Raw genomic sequence first — 22,746 nt, 5'->3', positions numbered from 1 at the left:
TAGTAGGGGTTTTTTTGGGGTTTTTTTTTACATGTGGCAAAGTATAAGACGGCATGAGAAATATTTCACGTTTCTTAATGATCACTACACAAGAGATTCTTGTAGCCATTGCGGCTACCCAGAATTGTGAAGTGACGCCTTACCTGGAACAGTTACCAGTCTATTTCACATATAAAAATACATTTGAAAAAAGGAGGAAATAGGAACGTTTACAGATAACAGACTGTTAAGTGGTGATGATGGCATCTGGCGAAAGCAGTGTTATATTAGCTATATTGTAACGTTCAGCCAGCCACACGTCTGTGGTGGTCTATATCTAGGGCATATAACCACTAGAAATGAGAAGAATTTTTAAAAACATTTGGCTTAGTGCACCCTTGGTGCCACCTCTCCGCCTTGATGTGCTGATGCTCTCTGTGGCCCTCCTGTTAGGATTCAGCAAAGGATCAAAAGGGAGCACGAAATGCAGGATTTGAATCACAGTCCTAAATTTAGCAGGTCATTTTCAATAACTCTAGCAGTTTTTTCCTTTTGGGCTTCTAGCTCAGGTGGAGCCAGCCTCTGTTGATCTGTGGCTATGGAGCCTTTACTCATTCCCCTGTTTTATAACCCCCTGCCTGCTTCAGGCCTAGTAGTGATGGCCGTTGACCAGCGGACACAGTCTCCCACTCTCTACAGAACCTGGTGCGCATGCACCCTAAATCTGACCAGTAGGTGTCACGGTTGAGACTTTTCCCCTGCTCCTCTCTCCCTTTTTCATGGGAGGGGTGGATGCTGGGCCGATAAACTAATATGTAAGGAAGGATATCTGAAGGCAGTACAATAGGTGACATGCAGCAATGACAGTTTTTATGTGGTTCTGACCGTGTGCACAATGCTATAAAAAGCAGCCATGGATTACTCCTGTATTGCTACATTGGTAGATAAAGACATTATTGTGCAAGGTCAGTAGGGTGAGAGAATGTTTCCTGCCCCAAAGACCCTTACAGCCTTAAGTGGGTAGAAAAGGTGGCACCCAGTATAAAAGAGGACGGGTTTAAGGCGTGGTGTGGAGCTTTCTGCTGGGAGTACTAAAGATTCTGGACCAAGAGCAATCCACTTAAAAGAGAGGCGACTACAAAGAGAACATCAGTGCTGTTTGAGTGTAATTTGTTTAATATCATGCCATGCTTTTTTTTTTTTCTTCCCCTTGTCTTCATAATCCATGTGCTGATATAGGTAATAAGCAATTGACCACCGTGCACTGTTGTCCCCTGGGAGTAGTGCATTTCTCACTTAGCTAAGTGTATACTATTGTTAAATCACCATGAAATGAGGCAATAACCCATGGAGCTTCTATTGATGTCTCTTCCTAGCAGCAGCAGTCCATGCTTGCTGTAATGGTGAGAAATAAGCATCCTTCAATTATATATACCCCACCCTCTCAGCTTTCGTTTTTTTAGGGGGGAGGGTTTATTGAACATTATAAAGGCAGGCAATTGGCATTAACTCCAATCAGATACCCCTTTTTCCTCCCAGGAGATTGTAATGAATAGCAGGGTGGCATCCTGCCCTAACTAGCGCAGACGGCAGTGAGTGAAGGAGCGCAACCTGTGACTGCTTTCTGCAGAGGTGGCGGATCGTCATTGGAGAGAGTTTTGCAAAACTGCAGAGGCCATGTGAGAGAGGCGCGGCTTGAACCGGGGGTGCCATTTCATGCCAGGCACTGAAAGCTTTTCCTTCCACTCCGTGTTTTCAGTAATGCTTTATGGGCTGATTTATTTCTGTCATTGGGCTATGTGCCAGGTAATGTTTTTGGTGACCTGGCGGCGGTGATTGAGAATTTCGGGAAAGAGAAGTTTTAGTTGCTTATGGACTACTGCTGTCATGTGAGCGCAGCCTAGGCAGGCACATTCCTCACGACGCAGCGGATCAATGGAACGCCGTCAGAATCATTGGCTGAAAATGTTTAGGCCATTCTTCCTTTGAATATTGTATCAATCTCCCAGCGTGCGAGACACGGAGTATTTATTTCAAAATCCCATCAAAGCAAACACATTTACCAGGCTAGAATTATGTTTTGACATGATTTAGGGTAAAATCCCTTTTTATGTGCCTGCTTTTTGTGTAACACTGTATTATTTATTTATTTAGGGTTTGGGGGGTTTTTTTTTGCTTTCTGGTGCTTACTAGCACTCAGTTGGAATCTGTATTGTTTTTGGTAGAATTTAATGAAGGGTGTTTAAAAAGAAAAAGTTGTTTCTTTAAATGTACTTTCATAACAGCTTGATAGAAAGTAATATGCGTACTTATTGGTATTTTATTTTGGTTTAGCTCACGCCTTTTCATTGATATCTCAAGGGAAATTTATATTTAGAATCAAACAGGTATATGACGAGGAAGATGGGTGTAAAAGGAAGATTAAGATCCAGTTCTCAAGAACTGTCAAGTCTCTAAATATATTTTCCTTATCGTTGTTTAAGGTAACTTAATCTTTATCTCTTTTATTTATAATTAAGAACTTTATTCTAAATTAATGTGGTTGCCCTGTTAGAGACATGACAGGCTGCAGGGGATCTATTTCAGTCCACCTAACACCACATATTTGTAACCAGTTTTGACAAGCTATTCTCCCTTCATCGGTTCAGTGCAAAACGAGCAACAGATGATGATAGCTGAATATACAAGTAAAGCTGACAAGGATTTTTAAAAGTTGCATACCACATTTAGAAGACTGAGCTCGTAGTTGTATTTTCTTCTGGAATCTGTGTACCTACACAGATCTGGTATGTTAAAGGAAAAGCATCAGCAACAACACAGCATACAATTACAATCCTTACCCTCTGTTTTAGGTTTCTAGTATCTTGACATTTGATAGTTTGTTTGACAAAAAAAAAAAAAAAAAGCTTTTAAGAACGAAGAAATGATGGCAGTCTGGTGGCCAGCTCGTTTTCTGAGAGGCCCAAATCTCTATAATGCATTCTGCTAGTGTCGCAGTGCTTCAAACTGGAGAAAGACCTACGTGAGTGTCGTGCACAGGAAGAGAACAGTGATGCTAATCATTTTTGGGTCCTAATTGATACTAAAAAGACTGAAATCATGAGGAGAGATGATGAGAGCTCCCTGCTGAAAAAGGAAATAACCTGCTATCTTTATAAGTTCCCTCCCTCGGTGTTGCCACCCTGACTCCATGCGGTCACAATATCTTGATTTAATTGTCTTTTTTTTTTTTTTCTGATTCTCATCTCTATGTAGTCTGCTGCTTTTTGTCAAACACGAGGCATTAGAAAATCAGAATTGGATTAAAATCTCATGATGACATGGAGCAAAACTTGTATGGTTGCCAGATCTCTCAAGTACTGTTACCTTATCAATGAAATATTTACCCTGAGGGATATAATAGGATCTGTTTAAGAAATGGAGCCCCACACAGCATAGCAGTTTAAAAAAAAAAAAAAGCAAAAACCAATGAAGGAAGTGTAAGTTATGCACATGCATGTACTGTCCAGTGCTTTTAAAATGACCACATTGAAAATGATCCTGAGCTTCATCTGGTTGAGGTCATTTTCAGGCTCATGGTTGACCTTTGCCCCAAAATTGACACCGCTCGGTCCAATGAGAGGAACGTTGTCATTCTTACAGCACGATGGATTCAAGCACTCTATAGGCATATGTTTTAAAGCACTTCAAAGATCAAAGTAAAGCAATTAAGTGGAGGGTATGCCTGGAAAATTAAGATCTGCACACACAATGAAAGCTCCATTATCTAGCACTTTACCACCCAGAACCGAGCTTTTACTGTATACATGATCAAAGTTTGGAAAATGTGCCCAGATGACAGAGCTGGGCTTAACCCTGCTCGAGCTTGGACTGGTGCGGCCTTGCCTCGATGCACTGCTCTAGTTACAGTGCAGCTAAGCTGCATTCAAAGCAGAACCTTCGGTCCATCACCCAGACTGTTTTGCAATGACTAAAGTTTTCAAGAAGGTTTAGCCCCGAGTGACTGACCCATTTAAAACATTAAGAAGGGGAGCGGGGAGGGGAATAGTACTTTGTATTACATGGGAATAAACTACTTTGAAATCGTACCAGCATGGTGTAACCCAGGCAAATCCTCTCTCTCATGTTCCAGCGCAGGTTTTAGTTAATTGTGGCAGAGGAGGAAATTTTAATGTCACAGTATTTATTAATCTCTGCTTTTTCTTTCTGTTTTATCGTGTCTTCGCAGGTTGTCAATCTGTGCCTGTCTCGGAGATTATTGCGATAGGAGAAGCAGACATTGAGGAGAAACACTCTCACAGGGGCCAGTGGGAGAAATTCAAGCTTCACTCTTTCATAGGCAAGAATGCGGGAAGCTTGGTTAATTTCCTGTTTGTGTGTGTGCGCGTTTTGTGTATGGCCTCAAAGGAATGTGTTTTGCAAAAGTTGCAGAACATGACCATATTGGAATCCGAAACCCCTGAAGCCCAGGAACCATCAAGGGGATACTGTTAACTATCGCTTCACGTCTACCTCCTTGTAATTGAATGACATGGGTCCAACACCAGTTCTATCAGGACCATATCCGCATTGTTACGCAGTAAGATAATCACAACTAGTGATACCAGAAGAGCCCCACTGGGTGTGCAGAAGAGTAGATCCACCTGGAGACTTAAGGTTCCTAGCTTGCCTTAAGAGAAAGTCCCAGGTGCACACCTGCAAGCAGGCAGGATTCCTGGTAATGTGTGCACCTGGGACTTTCTCTTAAGGCAAGCTAGGAACCTTAAAACTCCAGGTGGATCTACTCTTCTGCACACCCAGTGGGGCTCTTCTGGTATCACTAGTTGTGATTATCTTACTGCGTAACAATGCGGATATGGTCCTGATAGAACTGGTGTTAGACCCATGTCATTCAATTACAAGGAGGTAGACGTGAAGCGATAGTTAATAGTATCCCCTTGATGGTTCCTAGGCTTCAGTTCTCTACATGTGGTTTTTAATTGCAATTCATATACTGGAGTATCCCCTGTTTGGTGGGGTGAACACACATGAGTATATGCATTTGAGAGAGAAACTCTGGAATAATGCCTGTGAGTAGCATCTGCTTCTCTACAGAACTGACAGGTTGAAAATACATGCCACAGATCCCCAATTCCTGCACCATATCCTTCTCCCAGAAAAATCCTGTACTGCCCACAAAAAGATAGCTTAGTGACCAAATAGCCATATAGTATATGTCTCCAGCTAGATTTTTGTTCATGCACATATTGTACGTTTGTAACAGTTTCTGCTTTTGAATTGTAATAAATACACACAAATGCTTGTTAAACTGTAGTCTAAAGTATCCAGTTAGGACTATTAAGTAGTAAATTCATATTCGGATTAGATGTTCTTAATTCCTCTCAGTGTATTTCTCCTAATCTCAGAATCATATTCAGGTCTGGTAGGATTTGCTTTTCATTACAAAAAAAGCTTGCAGCAAATGATCCATAGTTTGTAGGTCAGGTCAGTACCCTATACCAGTGTGTTGTACACTGGGCTTTACTGTGATTTGTAGTGATACTTCACATAACATTCTGGCATGAATAATAATTTTAAAAAAATGTACTATGTTGCTAGATAGTGAGTAGAAATGGGAGAAATTGTAGCAATTAATAGCTTCGTAGTGGGGTTCTGCAACAGAAGATAGACAGAGGGTGGAAGGCAAATGGGACAGAGATTGACATAGCCCGCAGGCATCATGGGAAAGGTAACTGATGCAAGCTGCGCTTCCTATTATGTAAATAATTCTCGAGACTGCATTTCTCATGATACACTGCAAATGCATATGATTCCAGATATCTGAGAAATGACATCTGTAGACTTTTTTCTCATCTATTGTTTTTATTTGCCTTTCACGCCTTAATAAAAAAAATAAGCCATCTCAAAATATTGCATGGCATATGAGACAACAGTAACTTCATGTTTGTCAATATGCATAGACAAGACTTGAGCAAATATAGCGTGCCCATTGCAGAACTAACTTAAGCATTTCTTTTTAAACTGTGGGGCCTGCCATCTTTTGTTAAAACTTCAGTATTAGCAAAAGTTGATAGATAATTGCAATTTTTAAAAAATGAATATCCCCTTGTTCTGATCTGTGTTAAATCCTGAGGAGATGCTGGTATTTAGATATTCTGAAAGCTCCTCTTATTTAATCACTTAAGAGGTTGATATTTAAAAGCCAGCCAGCTGGCTAAGTTAACCGGATAAACCTTATCCAGCTAACTTAGCTAGGATATTCTGTGGCACAGCCATGTCGCTGAATATACCTGGATAAGTTTAAAATTGGCTAAATAAGTTTATCTGGCTAACCTTAGACCTTGATAGCACGTCTAACTTATCTGGCTAACATGGCTGCATAAGTCTGAATACTGGCACTTACCTGCCTAAAATAGCCCCTGTCTCGCCCACCAGCTAACGACTCACTACTTAAGTAGTCAGCCAGCTAAGTGGTGCTGGCTGAAAGGGACCGGATATTCAGACGTTGCCATATAGTCGGATAAGTCCCTACTTAACTGGTTAAGTGGCACTGAATATTGACCTCTCGCCGTTAACGAATGTAATTTAACTCGGGTTACCACCATGCTGATCCTTGATGGAAGCGGCTGGAGGCTATTTACATGTAGGTGTATCATATGTTCAACAGAAGTGAGGAATCAGAGGCAGACTTTAAAATCAAGGTGTGGCCATAAACACTTTTTTATTAAAAATAAGTGTAAAAATGTAAGTAATAAAATGTATAGAGAGAAAATGAGAGGAATCCTAGGAATAAGTCTCGGAGAAAGCAAGAGACATAAACAGACTGGTAGATGCTTTGAGGAATCTAATATATTTTTAGTATTAATGCTATGAGAAAACGTGGGTGAGCAAAAATTAAAAAAAAAGGGATTTATTTCTGTGGTTTGGATATTTCTGGACACATTCTTTCTCATAACTGTTTCATTGTCTGCAAAAAAAAAGAAATGGAAGAGGGTGTTTGAAAAAGGCACGTGCTGAAGTGGAGGGGTCTTGGCGGTGCAGAGAGCTGCTGATAGGATTGCACAGCGCCTCCGAGCACGCTGGGACCGGCATCCACGTCTAGTGCTTGACTGCTGGATAGGGAGGGACCCATGTCAGGAGTGCAGCCGGGCTTCAAAAAGAGCTCAGGAGGAGATTTAATTCTCCTTGTGATTCGCAACTGCAGCAATGGTGTGGAAAGAACACACGAATTTGAATGACCTGCCTGTTTTTTTTCTTTCCCCTCCACGTGTAGTGTATTACGTGCAGAGAGCACCGAAGCACCGCTGGCGGTGCAGTGAAGTGACATTTTGGTGCAAAAATGAACAGCTGCGTTACCAGTGGGTACAGGCAATAAAGGAGCGACTTGAGTTACAGAGTAAGTTCTGTTTAACTTAACACATGATGAAATAAATTGTAAAGTATAATTTGCAGCATTTATTAAAAGAAGAAGGAAAAAGAGCCTTGGTTTCTGCAGAGATGAAGGCAGCACGATTGCTGAACATGCGTCCTTTTATTCTGTACTTTCAAGGCTTTTTGGAGAGCTTGCCATTGGCGCGGTGCTTTTGTTGGCAATAAATGAGATCTTATGAGCATGAACATGTCTCCGTGGTTTCCCTAACATCCATTTTCAGGTGATGGTGTTCAGGGGTTTCTGAACCCAAACCTGCTGTCTGCGGTGCTATAATTAGGGGTAACACAGAAATGTTGAATTTCCCAGCCAAAGTATGGCTAAGAATATAAAATAAAAGGCTACGGCACGGATATGTAAGAATAAACACACCGTTTGCAGTGTGTGCTGTTTTGTTTATTAGCAAGCAAGCTGTAAGTTGCTTCAGTTTAATGCACTATTTTGCACCAGGAGTCTGACTGTTTTATTGACTTTCTTGCTGCAACACTGATAAGCTTTCACAGTAAAACAGCAGATGCCTCAGAAGTGTCTGAGAGCATGACAACGGAGTCATCCCTGGAAAAGGTATAGCCACTGGCGGGAATGGCAGTGTAAGGGAAGCGTTTAGAATCTTAGCAGATAGCTTTCAGGCAAATGCTCGCGGCAGCACTTGCACGCAGATACGGCTGTGAGAAAATCTGTGCTAACATTTTATAACCTGCGCATGATCTATGTGCGTTTTTATAAAATGCACGTATCTCTACCCTGCAACATACGCACAAATGTCGGTTTACACATGAATGCATGCAATACATTGAAAGAACATATATCAATCCATTGAACGCCCGTACTTTTCCTATCTGTTTAAAAAAAATATATGTGCATATATAAATTGGTGTATTTTAAGACCTGCATGCGTCCAGGAAATGACCTGTTGTACCAATTAGTCCACCAGTTTGCCCAGTCCTTCTCTAGGTCATAGAGACCCTCCTAGATCTTCAGCCTGAGTTCACCCAGACCTCCCACCCAGTCAGTACTAAACAGTAAACAGGCGTATTTTCATTTATGCCAGATAATTAGCAGGTGTAAAATTACATGAGTAAGTTATCAGATCTGCACACGTGTCTTTTAAAATGGCCGCTTACATGCGTAAATGTCCCCAGCCCTGGAATACTCTTAGTCCGTCCCTTTATTATGCACGTGCAAAAGTGAACATACACGCGTGTTTTGGACTTTTATAAAATATGGAATAGAGGCTACTTGCACATGTATCTGCTCATTTTTATGCGCGCAACATTTTGAAAATTCGCCCCTTGGCGTTTCCCAAATCCCAGTTCTTCCCCCCCCCCTCCCTCACCCCCCCCCTCCACAAGTGTGGCATCTTGAGAAAAGCAGTTTTGGATCTTCCATTGTCTTAATTCTTATCAGGAGCAGGGGGGCCCAACCAAGCTCCTCCATCAGCTCTGCCCAGCAGCTTCACTGCCAATTTCTTACTTTATGTTTACAGATAATGTCATTCTTTCATATGTCCATATTTTGTAGAGTATAACTGGACTAACCAAAAAAAGGCTTGATGCTAGAAAACCAGACATAGTGGTAACGGAGAAAATAACAAAACAGCATCACTAATAGAAGGGTCAGTACTAAGCAGCTATTCTGCACTATGTATGGAGAGAGAGAAAATTACCATACACCAAGAGATGTAATCAGAGAGCAAGAAATGTGGCCTAAAGATACAAAAACAGTCCTAATTATTTAGGCACTATTCACCTGATTAAAAAGAACTTCCAAACTCACCTCAATATGTATTTCACAGTCTGAGTCCTAGAAGGAAGCTCTCTTTTACACAATGCAAGTATTAAGACTATCGTTAGCAGTAAATTTGGAGATTGAGATCCTACCCAACATATCTTGACTTAAGAGTGAGATTTATTCTTGGCACTGTATGTGCAAGACAAACTCAATATAAATTCTATGCCTCCAGTTCTGTAAATCTATATTTTGTAGCCATAGAATCCACCCTGCCAACAGCCTCCCCACTACACACACCTCCAGCAAGAGGGCAGAGCAGGATATTTCCATATACACTTCACTAAACAAACAATTAAAATGTTATTGCAAATAAATTGTACACTGTACAGACTTTCACTCTCAACCGAAAGGCCAAGAAGAGGCTATCCTTAGCTCGTACTCTACCATCGAATCATAGCCAAAAGGCCAAGAAGTGATCGGGTAGCGTTCCCGGCCTGTGGAACTATCTTTCATGGGTGGCTTGTGTTTCTGAGAGAGAGATCCACAATCAAACTTGTACTGTACCTCTGGGGTTGACCACGGCAGGCTTTACCAATATGCTTGTTAAATTGGGGATGATCCTATTTAACTGTTAACTAAATGACTTAAAAAGTGCTAGCCATGATGGTTTAAAGAAGCTTCATCAAAAAGTTTTATAACCAGCTATATCAACAAACTATCTTTCATGATAAATGGTAGAACTATCTACAGTACATCATCTCCTAGAAGTAAAATGTTCTGTACCCCAGCTAAGCACTCTACCCATCACATAACTACAATATCCTCTGGCTGGTAGCCTAACTGTTTAGTAAACAAAGATTTCATACAAATCACTGCTGTCCCCATGGTATTAGTATATTTATAGAGTCAAGTGGAAGAAAGGCTTGGTAAAGAGGGGTGACAAAACATTTTTCATATATATCAGAGAAAGGTCTGAAGTGGTATAGTGAAATTGAAAGGTGACAATGATCAATGTGTGGAGAGGAAGAAATGGCTGAAATATTAAACAAAAACTTCAGTTCGGTGTTCACCAAAGACGACCCTGGAGAAGAGCAATCGCTAATTACTCCACCCCCATCCAAGACTGTAGATGGGGGTGGATTAGACGAAACTCCATTTACAGAAGAGAATGTATGGGAAGAGCTAGGAAAACTTAAAGTGGACAAGGCCATGGGGGCCGGGTGAGGTACATCCCAGGATACTGAAGGAGCTCCGAGATGTGCTGGCGGATCCACTGAAGGACTATTCGATAGATCCCTGGAGACGGGAGTGGTGCTGCAAGATTGGAGAAGAGCTGTGGTGGTCCTGCTTCACAAGAGTTGGAGCAGAGAGGAGGCTGGAAACTAGAGGCCAGTTATCCTCACCTCGGTGGTGGGAAAATTAATGGAGACTGCTGAAGGAAGGAATAGTGACTTATCTACAATCCGAGACAGCATGGATTCACCAGGGGAAGGTCCTGTCAGACAAGTCTGAATTTTTTTTTTTTTTGATTGGGTAACTAGAGAATTGGATCTAGGAAGAGAGCTTGATGTGGTTTACTTGGGTTTTAGTAACGCTTTTGATAAGGCTCCCACATAGGAGACTCGTGAACAAAATGAGAAACTTGGGAGTGGGAGTCAAGGTAGCAGTGTGGATTGCAAATTGGTTGCCTGACAGGAAACAATATGTAATGGTAAATGGAACCTACTCTGAAGAAAGAACGGTGTTGAATGACACAGTGATAGGTTTTGGGACCGGTTCTGTTCAATATCTTTGTGAGCAACCTGGCAGAAGGGATAGCAGGTAAATTTCGTCAATTTGTGGATGATAATAAGATCTGCAACAGAGTGGACACGTCTGCAGGAGTAGAGAGAATGAAAAGTGATTTAAGAAAACTTGAAGAGTAGTTGAAGATTTGGCAGCTGGGATTGAATGCCAAGAAGTGCAGAGTCATGCATCTGAGGGTGAGGCAATCCAAAAGAGCTTTATGTGATGGGCAGTGAATGACTAATGTGCATGAACTGGGAGAGGGACCTTGGTTTGATAGTGTCTGATCTAAAGATGGCGAAGTAATGTCACAAGACGATGGCTAAAGCCAGAAGAATGCTGAGCTGCATAGAGAGAGGAATAACCAGTAAGAAAAAAGAGGTGATAATGCCCTTATACAGGTCTTTTGTGAGGCCTCACCTGGATTACTGCATTCAATATTGGTGCCCTTATCTCAATAGGGATAAAGTCAGGATAGAGATGATCCAAAGAAGAGCGGCCAAAATGGTGAGAGGTCAGCATTGGAAGACTTATGAGGAGAGGCTGAACGATCTGAATATGTACAACTTGGAAGAAAGAAGGTGCAGGAGGGATATGATACAGATGTTCAGATACCTGAAAGGTTTTAATGATGCACAATCATCAAACTTTTCTGTTGGGAAGAAATCAATAGAGATAAGGGTCATGAAATGAAACTCCAGGAAGGTCGACTCAGAGCCAATGTCAGAAAATATTTCTTCGTGGAGAGGGTGGTGAATGCCTGGAAGGCTCTTCCGGAAGAGGTGGTGAAGACAAAAACAGTCAAGGAATTCAAAGGGGCATGGGATAAATACCGGATCCCTAAAGGCTAGAAGTTAGAAATAAAGAAGAGAGTGCATGGAGGTAATTGAGAGTAACTTGCTGGTATGATAGTTGCTACCCTTAACAAATAACAGTATCAAGGCTTAATGCAACTCCATCATTACTCTCTGCTTCAAAGGCAGTGAGTGAAAAGGGGCAATTGTACTCAGACAGCAACCAATAAGTACTCCAACTTTTACAGTTTAGAGAACAAAGAAACATGGGGGTAACTAGCTGCTGGAGCACTTACTACCCTTAATTACTAAGCCTGATACTTTTGATGCAACTGCAACTGTTAAGGGAAATTTGGATTCAAACAGCTTCCGAGGGTCCTGACTTTTACAGTCTGGTAAACTGATAAGCATGGGGGTAACGTGCACAGTGCAGCAGATACTGGCATAAGCTTGCTGGGCAGACTGGGTGGATCATTTCTGCCGTCATTTCTATGTTATGTTTCTATGGTGTCTGACATCAGGTAGTGTGTGAATATTAGCAGTATGCATTTTTTAAAGCGCTAATTTTCATACCTGCCTAACCAGTAGTATGGGAGCAGTATTAACCATGACTGGTGACATCAGTCTCATATATCCTACACTCCCATGAAATGCCACAGCTGAAAGTAACTTAGAATAAATTCTTTCATTCTCCTTTCTTTTTTTCCCCTCTATTACCCTATCCCCGTTTACCATTTTCCACCACACTTCTAATAATAATTTATATATTTAAAAAACATTATTATCTGCCGTTCCTCAGTTCAGGGCGTGGGGCAGTGCCCCCCATTAACATTGCAATCCCCTCCTCCAAACTTAACCCCTTTGTTTCCGTCCTGTACGGCCTTTCCCCACTCTCCTGCTGCCAGGAGTGCCTCTTGGTGCCTGGGTGGCCTCACGTGCCCCTAGCGCCAGCCATCTCCAGAGCCTCTTGCCTTCCGACGCAGACTGCCTGTCCTCCCTGGGGCCCAGCTGCCCTCTCTGCTGCACGGTCCATTAGGGAGAGCCGCAGGTTCGGCCTCCAGCCCAGAATTGGCCATGATTTCTTCCTCATGGAGGCAGCAGAATGGCAGCGGGAGAGCTGGACTGTGCCACAGCGCTTAAGGTATGACTTCGGGACCTAATGCTCTACGTCACAAAGGAACATTTTTAGTGTCACCTAAGATCTCACCGAATACATGTGGGGAATGTTACATTTGAGAAACTCACCGAATGGATGTGTTCTGGTCGTTTTAGATTCTACAGCAGCGCTTCTGGGAGGGAGGCCCGAAATTTGGTCGAGTCAGGCCCTGGATGACCCATCCCATTCCAAGGCCTATGATTCTTATTCAAAATCAGGTCTAAATCGTCCCTATAAGAAAAGGGAAATAGATGAGAAACAAATGACTAAAAATCGAACAGTTTGTCTGACATTTTGTAATGGACAGCCACTAAACCACTCACTCAGTCTTTGGCACTTAAGGCCTGCAGGCGGGAAGGCCGTGCATATACTCGGCCGTGCACAAGAAACATGCAGCGGATCAAACTTCATGTCGTGAACTAAGCTAAAATGAGCTATCTCAAAAGGACACCAGCAGGAGGGAAATAAACAGTATAACTATTTACTTTTTAGAATGGTCTGTACAGAGTGGTGAACAGGGCAAGTAAGCATAGTGGGAGTTAAGTGGGTCCAGTTTTGCACTGGTGAAATTTCTATGGAAAGTGACATTTTGAAAATACACTGCATGCATGGCCCTATCTAAAACCTGCCCCCCCCCCCCCCCCCCCCCCAGGAATATCTCCCCTCAATCCAGCTAAAAGTACACAAGCTAGAGAACTCCACTTGTACTTTTTAAATGGACTGAGTGAGAGCAATTTCCAAACAGACCATTTCCCAGACAAATGGCTTTGAAACCTGTCCTCTTGGAGCTCACCTGTGGACCCAGCGGTCTTAGATTTTATTATAGGAGGAGGGCAATAATGAAACCTCCTGCATGGCTTGCAAGCAAATGCTCAAATGGAGGAAACTCTCCACTGAGTTTTGCTTTGAAAATCTGGGCAGCGCATATCTCATGTGCTTTGCACCTCTCTGGGAGCTGGTGCACTGTACACACTGGAAAATTCACACACAGATCTGAAAAACAAATCTCCTTATGTCCCTTCTCTTCCCAACCTAACTCTGCTCACGTTTTGTTTGCATAAGGACAAGGCACCTTTCAAACAGCGTTTTTACACAGGTAACGGCGTGTTTACCCATGTAAAAACTTTGTTTATTTAGGGAACAGTAGTCACATTACTACCAGTCATTAGAAGAGCTGTTGCCATTGGTTGACTGGTGGTTCTAAATGCAGGCCGAGCTACATTTAGCCTTTGACTGAATTTTTGTGGTGTTGCAAAATTTAAATTTTACTGCTGAGGCAATTTTTTTTTTCTTCTTTCTAGCATCTAGACCAAAGCACTTACTTGTATACATTAATCCATATGGAGGAAAACAGCAAGGAAAACAAATCTATGAGCAAAAAGTGGCTCCATTGTTCAGCCTAGCGTCCATCACTACTGATGTAATTGGTGAGTAATGCTGACATGTAAAAATGTAGGGCCTCGCAGCCAGGCTGTCCACACAGAAGGGTAGCAGACATGTTGAGAAATGTGGCTTATGGCAACGCCGTGCAGCCTCCACACGGAGACCCGAATCCAGTTTGCAAGCCTGGCGGCTCTCGCCTCTCGCACCAGCTGGGGATTCGGTGGAGGCAGTGTTCACATCCCACCCCTCCTCCTGCTGGGATGGCAGGAGAGGGAATTTAAAACATGGGGCAAAAACAGAGATGTGCTAGAGAGGTGGGGGGACAACTCACAGCTGCTTTCATGAGTCTGTTTCATTCCCCACCCCAAATATTTTATTATTCAGATTGCATGTGGTGAAATACTTGTTTTTTTTGGGTTGTTTTTTTTTACTGTGATACAAGTATAAACATAGTTTTTTGATTTTTATCAGTAATCATCACAAGTAATAAGTCGGAGTAAAAGGAGAAACTCTGTTGTAAATGTTATAATAAGAAAGAGGGTCGTAAGTGAAATGGAGCTGGGGAGAACCTTCTTGATGAGAAAATCCCTGGCAGCTGCGTACGAAGGCTCGTGGCATCGGAGGCCAATGGGGGCCGATTCTGACTGAGCTGGAAGCCCAAAAGAGCAGAAGGAAACTGCAGGGCCAAAAAAAAAAATTCCAACAGAGAATTTTCTGTGTAAAGCACATGATTAGTGTGACACACTGGAATTTTATGTGCTGTAATTTGATGGCAGCTTTCCTTTGTATAAATGATTGAAGCTGGTTTATAGATTGTGCTTTGCCGTGTTCTAACATGTTGGGATATCATTCTTATGCTCTAGTTGTCGTTTTCCTTCCCTCCTTGGTTTGCTTCAGAAAGGTTATAGCATTGTTTTAACCTTAATCTGCATTAAAACTGGGGGTGGAAGGGAAATAGAACCAAGAGCTAAGAGAAACAGATAAGTATGAGAGAAAAAATGTGTGAAGCTTGCTGGGCAGACTGGATGGGCCATTTGGTCTTCTTCTGCCGTCATTTCTATGTTTCTATGTTAATCTGATCAGCCAAGAGCCTGCATCTTTTTATTTTCTGTAGGAATATAATGGGAGAAGCTGGTGGATAAATTGGGCCCAAGTTATTTGTAAGCCTCATGATATACACACACACTCACGCGTGCACAATTGCTGTGTGTTGCTAAATGTGTATACAATATTGAGGTCTTACTTCAGAGCATTTAATAAGTGACACACTGGAAAAGTCTCTGTAGACTTATTACACTTGCTATGACAGAAGGAAGCCAGTATTAAAAAAAAAGGAGGCAATAATGCTTCTGTACAGGTCATGGCTGAGCCCTCATCTGGAGTGTGTGGATGCTGGGCCATCCAAAACGATATAGACAAAGTAAAGACCGTCCAGGGAAGAGCTGCCAAAATGTGCCGAACCTGTACCAAAAGGCCTTATGACCTGAAACTTAAGCACCTAAGTGTGTATATAGCCTGCAGGGGAGGTGGAGGGAGCTTATGATAGGCCTTCAAATATCTCAGAGACAGAGTATAAATCAGGCACAGGATGCAGATTGTTTTCGGTGGAAAAGAAGTTCTAAAACCAGATGTCAAGAGATGAGACTGATAGGGGTAGACCCAGGCTTTTCATCACAGAAAGGATTGCCAGACTGCCACTAGAGTTAGCGGAGGCAAAAAAAAATTCAGGAGAGCACATGGGATCCTTAGATATTTGATTTTATATTCTGCCTTTCGAGCGGATTATATTCTGCTACTCTAGGTATTCACCTGTCCCCAGCGAGTTTGTATCTGAGGCGACAGAGGGTAAAGTCACTTGCCCAGGGTCACAAGGAGCGTTGGTAGGATTTGAACCCTGGGTTCCCTGCTGCTGTAACCACTTAGGTTACTCAACTAGAAAAGATTGGGCAGACGAGGTAGGCATTAACAGTCCTCATCTGCCATCATATTCCACAAGTAGAATGAGCCCCTGTCACTGTGCAGGCGCTAGGGGGTAATGGTTTTAAGAAAATGATTATTACGTCCAACATAACCTGCTTTATCACTTAAGCTCTTTCTGTTAGTTACATCTGAAAGAAATCACTGAGAACTTTTAGCAAACTTGATTCTCCGCACTTCTACGTTCAGCACCCCCTTCTCACCCCACGCCCCCATCCTGGGTTGCCGCCTCTCTAGCCTGCCACCATTCTTCTTCTTCCTTTCTCACTCTCCCATGCCACTGCCTTCTCTCCTCTTTCCTCTTACCTTCCTGGTTCCTGCTGCCCCCTGCAGGTCTCTTTGCTAGGGCGATGTCTCCTGCAGACCTGAACCCCTCAGTGCTGCTCTGCAGGGGTCATCCCCTGAAGTGGCAGTCATCCTCGTTCCCCCCCAGAACCTGAATATATCACCTCAAGGTGCACCTCTAGCCCCATCGCCACTAGCAGCCAGGAGACTCAAACCCTGCCCTTTTCTTGGTTTTCAATGTAGGAATAAATGTAATTGTAACTTATTGATGACACCTGAACTTGTCTTACTCTGCCTCAGCACTGCAATTACATTCAAATGCCTGATACTTAATATAAAGATTAAAATCGCCTCTCTTTATTTGTCTCTCTAGTAACTGAATACGCAAACCATGCGAAAGATAATTTGTTCGAAGTTAATCTTGACAAGTACGATGGGTGAGTCCATTTAAGTACAGCTACGTACATGCTGCATTGTCTTCAGATTTTATAGATGCTATCATCTTTGCTTCACTGGATGCTTTAAAACAGAATACAATGGTAAAACCTCTCTGCTTTATTTTTTGGTATAATGATAAACTGAAAATTAAAAGATGCTCAGAGCTCTGTATTTAGGTTTGTTTATTTAAAATTGATCTAAAACTAAAAATATAGTCTTATCTATTCCAGTTGATTGCAGTGAACTATGAGACTAAAGCACAGAAAACGTTTTTGTATTTTTTTTGCTTCTGCGTGATAGTTTTTTAAGCACAGTACATCATTTGATAGCATGTAATAGATTTATTATTGTGCTTTGCTGATGATGGTTGTATAAAAATGTTACCTAGACCCATGCTTGTGTGCAACTTGCTTCATGGAAACAAGGCCTTAATTTTAGAACTATAGATTGTGTGTGTATCAGAAGCTAATAGAATCGGCTGATATGTCATCACTGTTGCTAAAATAGAGAGTCAAATGAAAGATCAGGATATATTTGTTACTAACAAATAAAGGTTTCCTCTAACCTTCCTTTAAAAGGAAAAGTTTCACATTGTATTTTATTACTTCCCACTGTAGAGTGGGCTGTGACTTTACAAAAATTATGAGCTGCCTTTTAGGACAAGTTTGCTTTAATTCAGTTTGTGCCTCAGTGCTGCTTTGTTAGCTTCTTGACTGATGGTAATTTGAACCTTCCAATGTCATAGAGCATGAGGTGTGTGGTTTCATGGCATACAGAACCATTCATTACTTTCTGTGAAAGAAGTATAGAGAAGACGAGGAATTGTTTTGCAAAATTGGAAGGAGGAAGTTTCATAGGAAACACAAAGAAAACTTCATATTGAGAGGATGGTAGATGTCTGGAATAGTTTATCAGCAGGAATAGCAGTAACTAAAACCATGACACGATTTAAACATGCTTGGGACGGATACAGAGGGCAGGGATTGTGTTGGCAGGGTGGGAGGAGCAGTAAGGTAGAATAATTAAGGAACATGGCATCAGACTGAGTATGGAAACCTGTGTATTACCTTATCTGGGTAGGGAGCTTTCAAATCTGCTGTGATGCAGCAGGGTCAAATTCCTAGAAAGAGGCAATCAGGTCAACCAATATGAAACAAAGGCAAGATTTTAGTATATTATCTAATATATTCAGGGTAGGTGACAAGTTTTCTAAAATGGGCTGAGGTGTGGCTTGGCTTTGTCTTCCAATTAAGAATAACGGAGAGAAGGTGCAATCTCCTGCAGGCAGTCTAACTTGTATGACTGACAGCTGGGAGGAATCCCGAGAGCAGTAATGTGATGGTAAGAGCAAAGAGGATGGCAGGCTTAATTTCTGGAGAGCGGCCTGGAACGCAGTTCCACCACTTCTTTTGAGACTTAATAGGCAGAGCAGCAAGGGTGACCTGCTCCAGTCCCCTCCCCTTCAGATAGTCTGCAGAGAAGCAGAAGAGAGGTGGGTTAGCTTGGAGTAGACAGTTGAGAATAGCTACTCTACTCCCTAAACCACCTCTTGCCTCTTGTTCAGTAGGGAACAGGAGGGGAAGGTGGTGATACTGAAGGAGAGACTGCAGAGCAAAGGACAAAAGGGGTTGCATTAGCAGAAGTTGGAAAATTATGAGCAGCTGTGCCAATCATCAAGGCTTCAGCCATGGCCTTGAGTAGCCTTACATCTCACATCAAATGATCCTGTCTACTGCCACTAAGAGTTGATGAAGTACAGTCTGGATCATGGCCCACAGTGGAGAGCCATCTGCAGATCGACCTACTGGAGCAGCAAGCGATCTGTTATTCACTTGGAGCATTCTCTCACCTGCTATTGGGCAAGAGAATAGTAATCAGAAAGTGGCCATATTCTGTATGACAAGTTAGGGAGGCACAGGCTCATATGCCTTCTCTGAGGAAGTCCTCCAAATCTGGTCATTTCAGGAGTCCAAAATATATTGATGGATTGCCTAAGCAGAGTGCTACAACCTCCCAAGTGATCCTTGGATCAAAAGGTCATGGACAAGTTGATCAAACTATGGGGGAATGCCAGTGATCAACCTGCTCACCTTGGAGGACAACAGAAAGGCCGAGTGGCTCTACTTCATGCTTCTAAGCAGCTATAGTTCAGCTCCTAATGCATTTCTGTTGAATTGGAGCACTGGTCTACTCTCTGCGTATCTGCCAATTTCTCTCATTGCCAGGATAGTCCAGAAGGTCATTCAAGACAAAACAAAATTGATTCTCATAGCCCTGGCATGGCCATGTCAAGTGTGGTGTTCATATCGTGTTCATCTATCAGCTCAGCCTCCAGTTTTGTTAGGGAGGTCTCTCACTTATCGTACAGGAGGGCGGTAGACTCTGCTATCCGATCCTGCCATCGCTGGCCCTCACACAATAGTCTCCTCCTTACTCCTTCCTAAGGAGGTGATGGACATGCTCCTTCTGGATAGAAAGCCTTTGACCAGAAGATCCTACAGCTTCAAGTGGAAGAGGTTTTTGTCTTGGTGTGGAATCAGCCAGCTGGACCCTTTCTTCTGTGGCCTCTCATCCTCAGGCACCTCTGCAGTTAAAGTTCAACTAAGTGCCATTGCAGCGAATCACCAGCGGGTAGGAGGAGCTCCGATCTCCCTTCACTACTTAGTATCAACGTTCATGGGAGGTGTGTGGCATTCCAAGCCTCCAGTCAGTAAACCTCTAGTGCCTTTGGATCTCAGCATGGCTCTTGTTCAACTCGGTCTTTTTAATAATGTTGCTTTCTTTTACTCTTTTGTCTTATTTTGATGTTTTGTATAGAAATGATTGTTAGCTGTTTTTTATACTGTATCTTTTAGATGTTTTATTATAATCGCATCAAGCTTTTTATTTAGGCAGTTAATTCAGCATGAAACAAAAAATAAATAAATGTGGCATTGACTTTAGGACTTGGGAGCAGCACTGTTGTTGCTGATGCTTTGTGAGTTTTTCTCAGCGATGATGTCTTACAGTGTGAACGGAAACTCAGGGGCTTACTTTTCAAAAGTTTGCATTGCGCGCACTTTTTTTTTTTTTCCCCTCTGATTCCAGAGTTCAGCTTTCAGAGCCCCTGTTGGGGGGGGGGGGGGGGGAAAGATCCCTCCCTCCCTCCCTCCCTGCCTTCCACCAGCACCATATTAATCTATTCTTATTTATTTTATTTTTAATAGATTCCACAAATATCAATATCATGTACTAAGCGGATTACAAAAGCAAGAAATGAGGCATTAAAATAAAAAATGCACATAAAAATAATTAGGCAGAGTCACGGCTCATGTGGAGCAGTTATCAGAAGGAGCCAGGCTCTGTGGTTCTTGGCCAAGAATTGCTGCTGTGATGACTGGTTTAGATGGGAGGGGGAAGAGAGAGACCCCTGGCTAGCTGCAAATGAAGGCTCTAATAGGAGCTCGGACCCAATTTGAGCTAGAAGCCCAACAGAGCAGGAGGAAGTCGCTTGCTGATGCAGTTGATTGGAAAAAAAAAGTCTGCATGTTGGCTAATTGCAAAGTCGCTAAAAAAGGAATCCTGGCCCCTTTTTAAGGCGCTCTGCAGCTTGAGCATTATCCCAGATCTCTTGAACCCAGAAGTATTCTTCTCATCAAACATCGAGGAGGAAAACGGAGAGCTATTTCTTTCTTTCTGAAATCATGCTTTTTCTAAACGTGTAGATAATAATTTGGAGATTACAAAAAAACAAAGAAAATGCCAATTCAAAGGTGGTTGGTTTATTGTTTCACAAACAAAGACGTTTGTGGTAAATTAGACGTTTTATATTTATTTATTTAACATTTCTTATATACCGATGTCCGTTCGCACATCGCATCGGTTTACAGTGAACAAAAAACCATTGGGCGGAGCCCTTACAAATAACAGATAATATAGTAGCTAGGTAACATATATAAAAGAAAAAAAAAAAAAAAATTTTTTTTTTTGGAAGGAGCTCTTACATTAAATACAAACATCAAAGAGGAAATGCTAAGGGTATATGCTAAGGGATTGAGCTCTAACAGAACCTATATACAGATTATTGCACAGTACAAAATCATCAGGCAAAAAAGGCGTTCATACCAGGATATCAGATAAACAATTAGTAAGGGGCAGTTAAGTAATGGGGGGTGAGATGGAGTAAGCTTGCTGGAAGAGCCATGTTTTAAGTTTCTTTTTGAAGGCTGGGGTATAGGTCTCAATGCGAATATCATGTGGCAGTGAGTTCCATATGGTTGGGCCGGCAAGGGAAAAAGCTCTGTTCATGGTGGAGGAGAGTTTAAAAGGTTTGATAGATTGGGCATGGAGTGTTCCTTGGAGTGCAAGACGGGTGGGTCTCTTGGAGGTACGGGGTAAGAAGGGGGGGTTAATCCAGTTGAGGTTGGAGTTAATTAGACTCTTGTGTATGATCGAGAGAGTTTTATAAAGAATTCGTGACTGAATAGGGAGCCAGTGTAATTGAATAAGTGTGGGGGTGATGTGATCTCTTTTCTTTGTGTTTGTCAATATCCGAGCGGCGGCATTCTGTAAGAGTTGGAGGGGTCTAGTGTGTATTGCAGGAATGCCAAGTAAGAGCGCATTACAATAGTCAATCTTAGATAAAATAATAGCTTGGAGGACAGTGCGGAAATCATTGAAATGAAGTAAGGGTCTGAGTTTCTTTATTGTTTGCAGTTTAAAGTAGCAATCCTTTAAGATGGATTTGATGAATGGTTTGAATGAGAGGTGATTATCAATAATGACTCCTAGGTTGCGAGTGTGTGATGGGAAGTTGGTGGCAGAGTAGGCAGGAGGGATGTCTGGGAGCGGTTGCTTATTGGATATGATTAAAAGCTCAGTTTTGTTTGAATTAAGAGCTAGATGCATGTCCTTTAGGAGTTGGTTGATAGAGGAAAGACAGGATTCCCAGCTGTGTAGAGCGGTTTGGATGGTGTCTGAGAAAGGGAAGATGATTTGTACATCATCAGCATAAATAAAATGTTTGATGTGTAGATTAGTAAGAAGCGTAGTGAGGGGAAGCATGTATATATTGAAAAGAGTAGCAGAGAGAGAGGACCCCTGGGGAACACCTTGGGGGAGACTGATGGGATCAGATTGGTTATTGTCCATAGTGACAGTGTAAGTACGATTTTGAAGATATGATTGAATCCAATCAATGGCTTTGCCAGTAATCCCAATATTTCTAAGTATGTTGAGTAGGACATCATGATTAACAGTGTCAAACGCAGCTGATATGTCAAGTAACGCAATAAGGTAGGATGACCCTGAGTCGGTTCCTTTGATAAGGGTATCGTGTAGGGAGAGGAGAAGTGTTTCAGTACTTAAGTGCTTCCTGAAACCATATTGGGTAGGAGGGAGGATGTTATTCTGCTCAAGATGATCGGAAAGGCGTGAGTTCACTAGCTTTTCAATAACTTTAGCTAGGAGGGGTAGGTTGGACACTGGTCTGTAATTAGAGAGGATGGTGGGGTCAAGGTTGGCTTTTTTGAGTAGGGGTTTTACTATGGCTTGTTTCAGAAAGTCCGGGACAATGCCATGTTCTAGGGAGCAGTTAAGGATATTCGAGAGGGGTTTGGCGATCACATTGTGAATAGAAAGTAGGAGTTTAGAGGGGATCGTTTCGGAGGGATGTGATGCCTAGCACATGTGCACACTTCCTCTTTTATTCAGCACCTAAAGCACGGTAAAATCGCCTGATTAGTTTTGCTAATAAATGCCTTTTATTCATGAGTGAGGCTTTGCTCTGCAGGTACTGATCACTAACCTGC

The 22,746-nt window shown here is 42.2% G+C and overlaps 1 protein-coding gene across 1 annotated transcript in view; it reads left to right on the top strand.

Annotated features, from left to right (window-relative positions):
• The window catches only part of CERK (ceramide kinase), a 116,681-nt gene that overhangs the window by 24,566 nt on the left and 69,369 nt on the right, over positions 1–22,746 (top strand). Inside the window, exons 2-5 of the mRNA XM_029615796.1 lie at positions 4,208–4,318; positions 7,253–7,375; positions 14,176–14,301; positions 16,893–16,956. Coding sequence (XP_029471656.1) covers positions 4,208–4,318; positions 7,253–7,375; positions 14,176–14,301; positions 16,893–16,956 — 424 coding nt within the window. The remainder of the gene's footprint in view (positions 1–4,207; positions 4,319–7,252; positions 7,376–14,175; positions 14,302–16,892; positions 16,957–22,746) is intronic.

The sequence above is a fragment of the Rhinatrema bivittatum genome, chromosome 9 (genome assembly GCF_901001135.1).
Source record: "Rhinatrema bivittatum chromosome 9, aRhiBiv1.1, whole genome shotgun sequence".
Taxonomy (NCBI): Eukaryota; Metazoa; Chordata; class Amphibia; order Gymnophiona; family Rhinatrematidae; genus Rhinatrema; species Rhinatrema bivittatum.
Note: the sequence above shows the minus strand (reverse complement) of the source record. Positions and strands in the feature narration are given on the sequence as shown.